This window comes from Stegostoma tigrinum, chromosome 7 (assembly GCF_030684315.1).
Source record: "Stegostoma tigrinum isolate sSteTig4 chromosome 7, sSteTig4.hap1, whole genome shotgun sequence".
NCBI classification, from domain to species: Eukaryota; Metazoa; Chordata; class Chondrichthyes; order Orectolobiformes; family Stegostomatidae; genus Stegostoma; species Stegostoma tigrinum.
The window spans coordinates 80,641,844-80,653,142 of record NC_081360.1 but is presented as its reverse complement, the minus strand read 5'-3'; the positions used below and the strand labels follow the sequence as shown (position 1 = coordinate 80,653,142).

Genomic DNA, 11,299 nt, shown 5'->3' with positions numbered 1-11,299 from the left:
GAGCTCCCAAACTTTCGGTTAAATAATAAATGTTATTGAAATAAACATGTGTGCGTTTGGAGCGGGGTAGAGGGGGGGGAGAGGTGATCTGTAAAAAAAAGAATCAACCCCGGTACTGATCCCGAACGCCAGCCTCATCTGGTGAACATAGCGATGCATCCAGCTCTCCCGCTGCCTCGCCTCTGTGTATTGAATAGGAGTTGGAAAGGACTGGAGTTTTTTGCTTTGACTCACTGAGCAGCGCGGGGCTGTGTGATCAGGACATTCAGATACAGCTAACCCTGTAAGAATGCCATTTCAGGATTACGTCGATCGAGGGAGAGAGGCAACTGCATTCCCACTGGTCACCAGCCTTCCCCCTTGCCCCGTCCTCTCTGCTGATGGCTGTGCATTGAAAAGGTAATTTAATCCAGATTCGGACTGGACACTCAGAGGGAGAGAGAGGGAGAAAAATGTTTGAAAACGTCACATCTACCGATGATCACGTTTACGGATCTTCAATTATCCCTTACCACGAAGATAGGTGGCGTGCGTTTCTGGGGCCGCACTTCAGGGACTCTCTTTATAGAAAAATGTCATTCCAACAAGCGGAACACGTCAGTCCGTCCACAGGTTGTGTTTCCTGGTGTGAGAGACAACGGAGCGATCAGTTCTAACCTGCACAGCAGGAATAACGGTCCTTCCTCAAGTCTTTAAGGGTTTCTTCTTTTCCCTTTCCTTTTAAACAAAAATCTCGCCTTGATCTTCATGTTCCTTTATCTGCACGCTGTCGACCTCCCAGCAGTCTTACTGAACAACAGAGCCAGGACAGAGCAGGTATTTTAAACATTTATCTATCTATTTACAGATTGAGATTTTGTGCGCAGGTATTGTTGCGCGAGTGGAGATGAACTTTAGAGATTTTTTTCCCAGCCGACCCCTCTCTGATCCTGCCTGCATTTTAGGCGCAAAACTTTGTTCAAGTACCTGACATCCAGGTGTTAGAAAAAGGTGCTGAAAGGGGGCAAAATGAAACATGCCCGTTAACTGATATGAATCTTCGCACTAAAATGTCAGTTTTTAATTTTCCTTCCAGGACGCGTGTTTCTGGTTTTGTGATTTTATGTTATTTTTAGTGAGCAATAGGTTATTGAAAGGAACCGTTACCTGCAGAGACAGCGCCTTACAATGTGTTTGCCCCTCATTGCAGCTCCAATGTAGATCGGAAATTTCGAGAGATTAGACAAAATCGATAGATGTTTCTTAATTCTAAACGATTGATTTCAGAAAAGGGGACGCGGTTTGTAAATATACAACCGAGTGAAACAGTCCGCGTCCCCAGTTCGCTGTGAATACGTTTGTTGCCAAAACTTTGAATCGTATTTTGAACTGAGTGGTGCTTCCACTTTTGTGTGTGTGTGTGTGTGTGTGTGTTGGACTCTCAGCTTTAAGGAAAGGAAAACTGCGAACTTATGGACTGGTGGGAGGGGGAAGGTGGTGGCGGCTGACAAAATTCAATTAGAATGGCAAAAGAAAAGTGAAAGGTGGGGTTCGTGTTGAAGGCGAGTTTATGGCTAAGTGTTTTCTGCCCAGAATTCAAGGGACCGGGCGATGTTTCAAGTGTACTTCATTGTGTAGGAGCAGCCGTAATTGCTTATTTCCCCCTTTCACTGAAATAAGTAAAAAAGTGCAGTTGTGTGTGGCACACTGATGGCATTTTTCACTATGACATGCTTGGTCGCTTATGTGAATTTATTACATAAGCTTAGTCAGACTGGCCATTTTTTGAGTGATCTTATACTCTTTGTTGCTGTATGCGTTTTTTTAATTAATGTGGATTGCGGTCGGACTTTCATATCTACCAGGAACAGGAGTAAATATCTGCACATTGAACGTATAGTTTGTGTGCGCTGGCCGCTTGTTTGATGCGAACCTTTTTTTTGGAACAGCGCCTGGACTGGCCCCCCCCACCCCCATTTTTCGTTTCGGTTTGAATTCACAACAAAACGTTTATAAAATGATCATTTCCTGCCCTGGTTTGCCTGGCGTAAATCAGTTGTGTGTGTCCTTTAATTTTTTAAAATTTTTTTTTGAAAAAGGACATCTGTAAATTTGGGGGAATTACCACAATCATGTCATATCACAGTTACACTTTGCCTACATGAGCCGGAATCACCTTTAATCATCGCGGGTGTTTGATGCTTTGCGTTTTGTGTGTGTGTGAAATGAGGATTTGTAATAGCTGTGTTTTTTTTACGGGGAGTGTTTTGAAAAAGTAAATAAAAAGAGGCAGAAGTGTAAATTCCAGAGAGGGCGGAAATGCATAGATGACACCGAGTCTGATCTCAGCCGGCACCGTTAGTTTGCCATTCAACACCTCAGTTTGCAGACGTTGCTGTAGTTTAACGATCCCACGTTTCCTACAGTCAGGAGGAATAAAAATCAAACATTTTTTTTCTGAGAGGTCCTGCAGAGCAGTTCAATGCCGGTCCTCACGCCCAACGAACGGTACCATCGAACGTCCTGCTTTCCGCCTCTTCCCCCATCTCGTAAGTCAGCGTTCCCTTCCCTCCGACAAACAAAAGAGTAAAAAAGTCAACAAGAAAACAAGCCCCCGGAGGTTGGAGTGGAGGGTGGTGGAAGGGAGGGGGGGAGGAGGAGGGTGAGAGGAGGAAACAATCGCCTTGTTTTGTCTCTTTAAAAAAAACATGAAAAAGAAACAGATGACGGTGGTCTGAGCCTCAGCTGTCTTTCTGGACAGTCTGAGGCACTCCGCTCCTGTGCAGTTGGCCCCCAGTTTGTGAAGGTTTTAGGGGATAGAGTTAGGGCTCAGAGTTAACGATGTGCGTGTGTAACCGAGAGAGAGGTGCCCGCTTGTGGGATCGCGGGAACCTAAGTCCGCTCGGTGCGCTGGTGGCCGGGCTCTGCCTTATTTCGCGGGCAGTATTTAAATGAGTACCGTAAAACACATTGTTGGCGTGTATGTTTTGTAAACCTCCCTCTTTTTTTCCTTCCCTTCCTCTCTCTCTCTCTCTCTCTCTCTGTCTCCCCCTCCGAAGGACCGTAAAGCGTCGTGAAAAGAGCCGGGGGGACGAGCCGATGCCGAGTCCTGGAATCTGATCAGACTCTTATCAATGAAGCAGCAGATCATGGCGGATGGCCCCAGGTGTAAGAGGCGAAAACAAGCCAACCCCAGGAGGAAAAACGGTAGGAGAGAGCACCTTTCCTTTGCTACCATCGCCTCCCGCACAAAGTTAACCCCAGATTGTGAAGAGCGGCTGTATTTCCCCCCTCTGTGTAATGTTGATTGACTTTGAAAAGACACCCCCCCCCCCACCCCAACTAATCAGCTCCACCGCACACCCCAGTGAAAGTGGTGGATGTGTGTTGTGTGAAAGTTACTCCTGTCCTCTCCTCTTTCTCCATAATACTTGACTCGCCTACGGGAGAAAACCGTTATGTGCCTCTTTTGTTTGTTTTCCAAGCGATCGCTTATTTAGCTAAACTCTTTTCGATCAAAAAAAACAGGACGTGTCAGACTTTGGCAACACTTCAGTTTAACAGAACACACCTTACATACATATGTTTGTTAAATGTTTTCGTACGTGCTGTCCAACCCTTTCTCTCTCTCCCCCTTCTCAGGGATGACTGCAACTTTTTTTTTCAAAAATTATAACCCTCAAGTAAGGAAAGAAAAAGACCGTCAGGCGGATGTTTTTTTTAAATGAGCAAATCTCTCTCGTTTCTTTAGATTTTGTTTTGATGAGTGTGAGGTGTGGGGTAAGGGAGGGGAGGGCTGATACCGGGAGCAGAATAAAACGTTCCCTTTCTTGATACCTTGTCCTTTTTGTGTGTGTATGTGTGTGTGCGCGCGTTTGTCGTCCTTCACATTATTTAAAGCCTCTGTCTCTGTGTGTTTCGGGATCAGGCTTTGTTGATGCGTTTATTCATGTTTTCACCTCGCACTGGCTCAAATGTTCTGCCGCCAGCTCGACATTTTGTGTGAACATTCATTTCATCTTCTGTTCCGTACCTTCCACCCCCACAAGAAAAAAAAACACCCCCACCTTGATATGTTTGGCTGGATCAGTAAATAAAAGTGTCCTTTAACAATAGCAGAAAAAAAGGGCGAGCAGTCGCGAGTTTCTATTTAAAGTGCAGTCCACAGCGACTGGACGAGAAGACTGTGTGTGTGTGTGTGTGTGTGTGTGTGTGTTACCTTGCCCCTTGATGCAGTCTGCCTTTTCCTCCTTTAGCAGATTAAACTTATTGATTTTCTTTTTTTGCGTGTGTTGTAATATCAATGCTTGAGGCTGAGTCCTTTCTTTCTCTGTCTCTCGCTCTCTGTCTCTCCCTTTCTAAGTATTCCAAAAGGACATTGCTGGTGTCAAGAGTAGCTTGTCCCTTCTTTCTGCTGTTGTATGTCCGTGTGTTCGTGTGTGTTCATAAAACATGGGAACATGAGATTACAAACCGGTGTTGGGGGAGACAAATAAGGTAGGGCTGCTTTTTATACCAACGTGCCTTGAAGATCACTGGCTGGATCTCTGACGTGACTTCAAGTTTTCTCGAGTATCTTGTTTTCTGGGTATTTTTATCGGAGTGATTGACTTTAACACTTTAATGCGCATCCCCCGCTTTTATTTCTTCCCTACTTCCCTCCGTTCTGGTCGTTAGATGGGGCTTGCAGGTAAAAACAGCTTTTAATTTTCTCCCGTGTCATGCACACATCCAAATGCCTTTCCCCCGGGGAATCGCCTGCATTTATCATAGCTGATTGCAGGAGAAGGTTTTTCTTTAAAAAAATATCTCCCTTTGCCACCTCTCCCCCACCCCCACAACCACCACCGCTGCCTTCTCTTGGAGTCATGGAAAAGATGTCAGCTCGTTGCTTGTGCATCCGCTGATAGCAATATTTGAAGATGTTATCAGGGCGATATGTATTGCAGGAAAGAAGTGGGGGGTGGGGTGGGGGGAGATGCTAGGTTACGATTATGCGACCAGGCAGGAGGGGAGTGAAAAAAAATACCGAGAAAAAAAATGAACAAAAGGCAGTGTCAGTTTCAGTCACAACCCAAGTCAGATGATTACTGACTCATCTGTAACTTTGAAACACTTTTACTTTAAGTGTTTTGTTTCAGGACTCGGGAGACCCGCGCTTACTTAATAATTTATACTTTGGGTAACTTTGATTTCCAGTTAGATCAAAGGAAATCAAACTTCTTTTTAGCAAGTGAAATTGATGTGCATGTAGCAATTTCACAACTGGCAGTCGATTGCCGTTGTTCAGGGTGTATTTACTCAAGTGGAGAGGGTGACAAAACTGTCCTTGTTATTTTGGTTAACCCTTTGTACACTGATATTTTGTTAGGGTCGCCCATCCTCCCCTCCCTCTCCCCACCAAACCTCCCACCCCCGCGCATCTCCACACACCTCGTCACCTTAACTCACACAACATACACACACACACAGGTCCTGTTTGTGGAGCTCCCTGGGAATGCTGGCTTTCTGTTGAGAGAGATAGAGAGAGCCCTTTTGTTAATTGGAGAAATAACGTACGCAATGTTTAATGATGAGTTTGAGCCTCCTGCTCCACCGCCCACATTAAGCCTTCTGGCCGTTGTATTTGGTAATTTATTTTCTTTTCGGTGATCCATCCGTCAGGTCTGGTCACTTCTGCCAAAATGAACTGCTAAAAGTTTGGTCAGGATCACTGAGAAATTAACGAACTTCTCGAGAACTGTTTTAAAAATAAAAGTTTGGACATTGTTTCTAACTGGGTTTCAACTGCGAGGGATTGTACGAAATTGAGAAAACCCATTTAAGTAAACCCAGCGCAAGGTTTTTTTAAAATTAACTTTAGATCTGCTGAATTTGGGGCAATCTAATTGTTAAGTATCCGCCAAGCGCGTTCTTGCTTTTGAAGAGGGAGAGGAAGAGAGTTGGGGAAAAAATAAAACTATCATGGGATTAACTGTTGTGGGCCGACACTGCTGTTTCTGTTGAGCGACGCTAAACAGTGAGCCTATCATCATGGTCGGCTGACCCAGTGTATGTCTCAGTTCAGGTTTCGTGAATCCGCCCAGCTGCAGCAAAAGAAATGCTTTAAGTTCTAAAATAACAAGAGGAACAAAAAGGGTGAGATAGAAGGAGAGAAAGTCTCTCCAGACAACAAGAAAATAAACGTCACTGGTGGAGCCTTGTAAACCTTCACCAATCGTGTCCAAACACTGTTGCAATACTTTCATCAGGTGTTGCAAGTAACAGCTAACAGTAAAAGCGACATTTGGTTGCCACTTGCAACTTAGCCTGGTGACCAAATGTGAGGGAATTGGCCTTGATAGTAAATATTACATTTTATATCAATTATAATAAAACTGCAAAACCGGCACAGTAACAAGGAACTATCTAGTTTTTTTCAGGTAGTAAAATCATGAATTAGAATTGTGAAGATTTATCCCCCCCACCCCTTCTACTTATCTCAGCCTCCAGCAGCTATCCATCACCAGCTGTAAACACATTAGTAAAGGATCTTTCCCTTCTGTTAGGATGTATTGATTATTGTCAACAAAGGTACTTTGGAGGAATGGGTTAAGGCGTAAGAACCAGATGCTGCGAGTAGAGTTTTGTGTCTGCACTTATGCTGAAGGTAAAAGATAGGCAGTAATTCATTTATGGCAACATTGCTTTCAAGACTTAACAAAGGCAGACTCTTTCCAGTCCAAACATTTTACCCCGTTGTTATCAGTCCTTACTTGTAGGTGCGCCTTTCTTGAAGGGAGAAAGAAAAGGTTTCGGGGTTTCTTATTTTGAAATTTTTTCAAAAACTGGCTTTCTTTTTCGCTCCTTGTGTCATTTCCCAGAAAGCGGCTTCCCAAGGTACATGCTATTTTGCGCCTGTCATCAAAGAACAGAGAGAGAGAGGGAGCAGGTTTGCAGTGATCACAGACAATTGATTGTCAGGACTAATGTGTTTCATTTACATGTTTATAACGTCAATAGTGCTAGGGTGTCCACTGTACTATTCAGTCCACATTTCCACAAGGGTGCAATTGTCTGTGCGTCTATAACAGACACCTTTTCTGATGGGCTTTTAGTTGGCTCTTTTTTAGCCTGTTTTTTTTGTACATAAATAGCGGGGAGGGGGCTGGGGAGTGGGATTGAGTCAGACTGGCTGCTATGGCATTTCTGTTGATTTTTTTTGCTTTATGCGTGTAACGTAATTAATAAAGATCTTCCGACACTTAATTGCTGATGTTTGAGCAGATGCATGCAGACTCTGGAAAAAAAGCTAAGCGGAATTTTTAAAACATAATTATACACGTTTTAGTAAGAATATATTTGGATCAATCCAATGGCCGTCAGAAAGTATAATATTTTACGGGCTTTTTATTAAAAAAAACTTTGAAATATAAAGGAAGTGTATCTATGCATGTTGTTGTGTGAGGAGTTATTTATTTTGTTGTCTGAGAGTCTTGCCTAACGGGAAAATATGCACAGCAGAGGCACCGTTAGCTGAACTCTGACTCTGCGGTCTTTTGAATGCCTAAGGTATGATTTCACTTTCACTCACATCAATGGTGACCTGAATGCCTTTCATATCTGATCCGCCGTGTCTCTCCCAGTAAACATCCCCTGAGGGGAGAACAAAGAAAGAGCTGCTTCTTCTTAATCACAATTCAGCCCTTTCACCGCCAGTAGGCTAAATTTGCATTCGGCATCAAGAACAAGATGAAAAGAAAAGTGAGAGGAAAAGAGAGAGGGGGGTGGCAGAGAGAGAGAGAGAGAGAGAAAGGAGAGGAGAGTTTAGTGTCGAGAAAAATAGCTTAGGTGTTTGAGAGAGCTAACTGGGCTTTCCCTAGTTACAGCCTTACATGGCTCGCACTCTCCCCTGTCCGTGTAGCCTTGGCCTGCTTGACAGACAGATAATGTTTCAGGATGGCATGCCGGTACTATTCGTGGCCACTCGCTTGCAACACTTGAGCAAAACTGTCTAAAAGGGATCAAATTCTCACTCCCGAGCCTGCCGCGCCTGGGGTCAGGTGTACATCCTGAAAACGCCTGCTACCCAACATTTTGTGTGTGTGTGTGTGTGTGTGTGTCTGTGTTTGTATGGTACAGCCTTGCAGTTCACCCATAGAAGATGAGCGACAGGATTGTGTTCCCACGAAAAGGAATAACATCTTTGACGGGTTTCTATTTTAGTTTCAGTTTAGTTTCAATCGAGCAAATACGTTGCAATTTTTTAAAAATCATTAAAAAATTTCAGCCTGTACAGATTAACACAACTGGAGCTGACATCCCGCTGTACCGAGCACTGTCATGTCAAGGCATTTTAGAGCTATTTAGTCAGTGGAAGTGACAGCTTAGGTTAGTGACCACCTTTATCTCCAAATCTGTAGAAGTGCAGCAGCCCTTTCCGTTCGAAGTGAACCTTCACGGAATGTGCAGTCTGCCAACCAGAGATTTCGGACTCAGCCAATAAGCAACAATTCGCAACAATTAGTTGGCTTGGTGAAATTAACAAGAAGAATGCCAATTCCCAAACCGGGGGTGGGGGGCGCGGGGAGCAGAATTCGATTCCATCTCGTTTTCTTTTCTTTTAGGGACCTATCGGTAACGCATTACTATTTATTTATCTTAGACGTTGAGGGGTCGAAATGCAAATTCTGTTTTAGAATAGTTTAGAAGGGCGGTGCACTGTTTTCATGCTACATACGTTCTGGATGATTTCTTTAATTTCTGTTCACGAGTATGGGGAGTGAGGGTAGTTTTTCTTTGCTGCCTGTTTTGCTGTTCCCCTGTCACCCTCCGTTCCGGTGACTTACAAATGTAACCAAATTCACTCCGACGCACACCTTTGTGCGTGCTTGGGGTGGGCAGTAAGTGAAGCCTAAAGCTGATTGCAGAATTTTTTACAAAAAATTCTGTTCGAGGCAGATTGCTGGGATCGTTCTTTACCAGGAATGGTTGCTGTTTGCTGAGGCACTCAGACGCTTTAACCGTTGGGCAAGGCACTTCCTCGGGAGCTCCCACTCACTTATGGCATCAATGCCGGTGGAAGCCAGCAGAGGATAAAAGCAACAATGTTTTCAGAGGCTTCATCTTCCGTTCTCACTCGAAATAAAATGTCCTTCGTGAACTTCGTTTGTGCAGCTTATTGAGTTCAGTAAAGTATGTGTCAGTGCTGGAGCAGCTTGGCAGTGTGAGAAAGTAAGGGCACCAGCAGAATGTTAACATGAAAGGTGTTTGCTATCTTGTTAGAGCCGGTGGTAAACTGTAAACTACCCTCTCCCAGAGTCTGATGATTGGATGATACCGATCAAGTTCTCTCGAAGATGATATACCACTGCTGAACTGCCCATCTCCTCTTTAAAGTCAGATTACAAAGCGATGAAACGAGTTGAAAGTGAACATCATGAAGCTTCTTTACAAACATCGCGCTGTTCTTACAGAACTTGCTGGGGGCGTGTAGTACATTTCCAGTGGAGATTTGAAATCAGTAGACTCGCAAAAGTAAAGTCTGACTCCGAGCTGAATGGGGAGGTAGCACCAGTGAGGGATTACCGCATTGGGGGCAGCATGAATCCCGTTCCAACAGTTGGTGAGGGGCGAACTCGAGATATCCCCCGGGAAACACATTAGGCATCGGGTGGGTTAGTCAGGCTGCACCGCCTCTGCACAATTCCCAGCGGCTTGTTCAGAGAGGCGTTTACCTGGTCCCCTGGGGACTCAGGAGATGGTCACCGCAACAGAGTGCGGAACGAGGAAGAGCAAAGTGACTTTAACCATCAGAGAAGGCAATGGAACACCCCCCGCCACCCCAAAATAAACAAACGAGTTTTGGAAGGGTAAAAATGCAGAGGGGATGCTGTCAGACCTTTGGAAATAAGCTAGTTGTGGACCAGTCGACAGAAAGTTCAGGCCAATCATAGGCAGAAAATGTCACTTTTGGATTTTGTGTGGACAAAGCCAGAGCTTTAGAAAATGTGTAATATCAAATCGTGCGTAAAACGACCGAACAGCGTTTTTTCCCATTACGTGACAGCTTGTACAGGGCGTTTTCTAACACATTGCCGGAACCAGGGGGAACAATTACTGAAAAATAGATAGCCATCAAACAACAAATGCCAAATACTAATAGCAAATAAGATGCAGCATCGAACTAAACCATGCTATTGTGGAAATAACTCTCTGCTCTGTGTATTTCTCTGTGTGCATACTTCTGTATATATTTATTTGGCAAAACTATTTTGGATGAAAAATGGAAATTGACAGAGCAAGTGCTGCCAGTGCACTGAGCTGCTGCAGCCATCTCCTGCCCAGGGCTCTGTAGTGAAACACTAGTTTTGAGCTATAATGGTGACATACGGCATTGTGTATTTGATTGTTAGGTGGAAGAGCACTTCTGGCAAGGTCATTGGCAGAGTGAACAATCAATAGCAGATCAGCAGATTAAGATATCATGACATCTAGATTCCAAGCCATTTATTTATTTATTAACATGATTTGGATACTTCATATATTCTGATCGAAACTTGATTTCAAAGCTGCTTTTCATTTTTGCCTGTTTTCACAAAGTTTCAATCCCATCACCTGTGTCCTGTTTCTCCCATAAACTGAAACATAGCCATGAGCTGTATGGGTTGTGTTTTGTACTAAGATATCTCCTACAATAGTGACCACTGAAGATGTGTGAAGTTATGACACAGGGCAGCTTCATTGCTGTCCTTTCCTCAGTTCCTTGGGGTAGTATCATCATACAACTCAATGCCTCACTGGAATAACACATATGAGGAAACAGTTATGTTGAGGTTCACATTGCTTTTTTGTTGTATGTAATTGACTGGACCTCTATACACTGTGGTGTGTTTTCATTTCAGACTTAATACATCAATGAAACATAAGAGGCATGTATTGCAAGAGTTAGTTAATACCAGCAAAATCAAATAAAAAGTTTCAAAGCAAGTTTTAAAAAAAAATTCATGATGATAATGTAATGCATGAAAACTTGTAAAACCTAAAGGCTAACTGTTTAATACATGCTAATTTAAGTGTGTCAGCTCGCAGTGTAGTCTACACTTAAGTTGTGGTGCTGACCAGCACTTCCTCAGAGAGTAAGTGGTAAATGCAAAGAAAGATTAGCTTCTACTCTCTTGAGCCCCTCTGTGCTTCTACATGCAGTTGAACATTTACATGTAAACAGTCCTGTAATTGCAGAAGCATGGCTTTGGAATTCATTTGTTCTAGAGTACAGCAGACACTTATGCAATAAACAGTTTGGGCACATGTGTCCTTTAATCTGGGGATACGCCCACCT

The 11,299-nt window shown here is 43.7% G+C and overlaps 1 protein-coding gene across 7 annotated transcripts in view; it reads left to right on the top strand.

The window, feature by feature from the left end:
* The first annotated feature begins 202 nt into the window (after positions 1–202).
* zeb2b (zinc finger E-box binding homeobox 2b) overlaps positions 203–11,299 on the top strand; it is a 142,113-nt gene continuing 131,016 nt past the window's right edge. The window contains exons 1-2 of one of the 7 annotated variants that reach the window (XM_059647447.1): positions 203–816; positions 3,039–3,186. In XM_059647447.1, the coding sequence (XP_059503430.1) occupies positions 3,114–3,186 (73 nt within the window). In that variant the 5' untranslated portion in view covers positions 203–816; positions 3,039–3,113. Of the gene's footprint in view, positions 817–2,350; positions 2,529–2,800; positions 2,885–3,038; positions 3,187–4,055; positions 4,477–11,299 lie in introns of those variants that run through there. The other 6 variants (XM_059647451.1, XM_059647448.1, XM_059647449.1 and 3 more) reach the window with 6 other exon arrangements.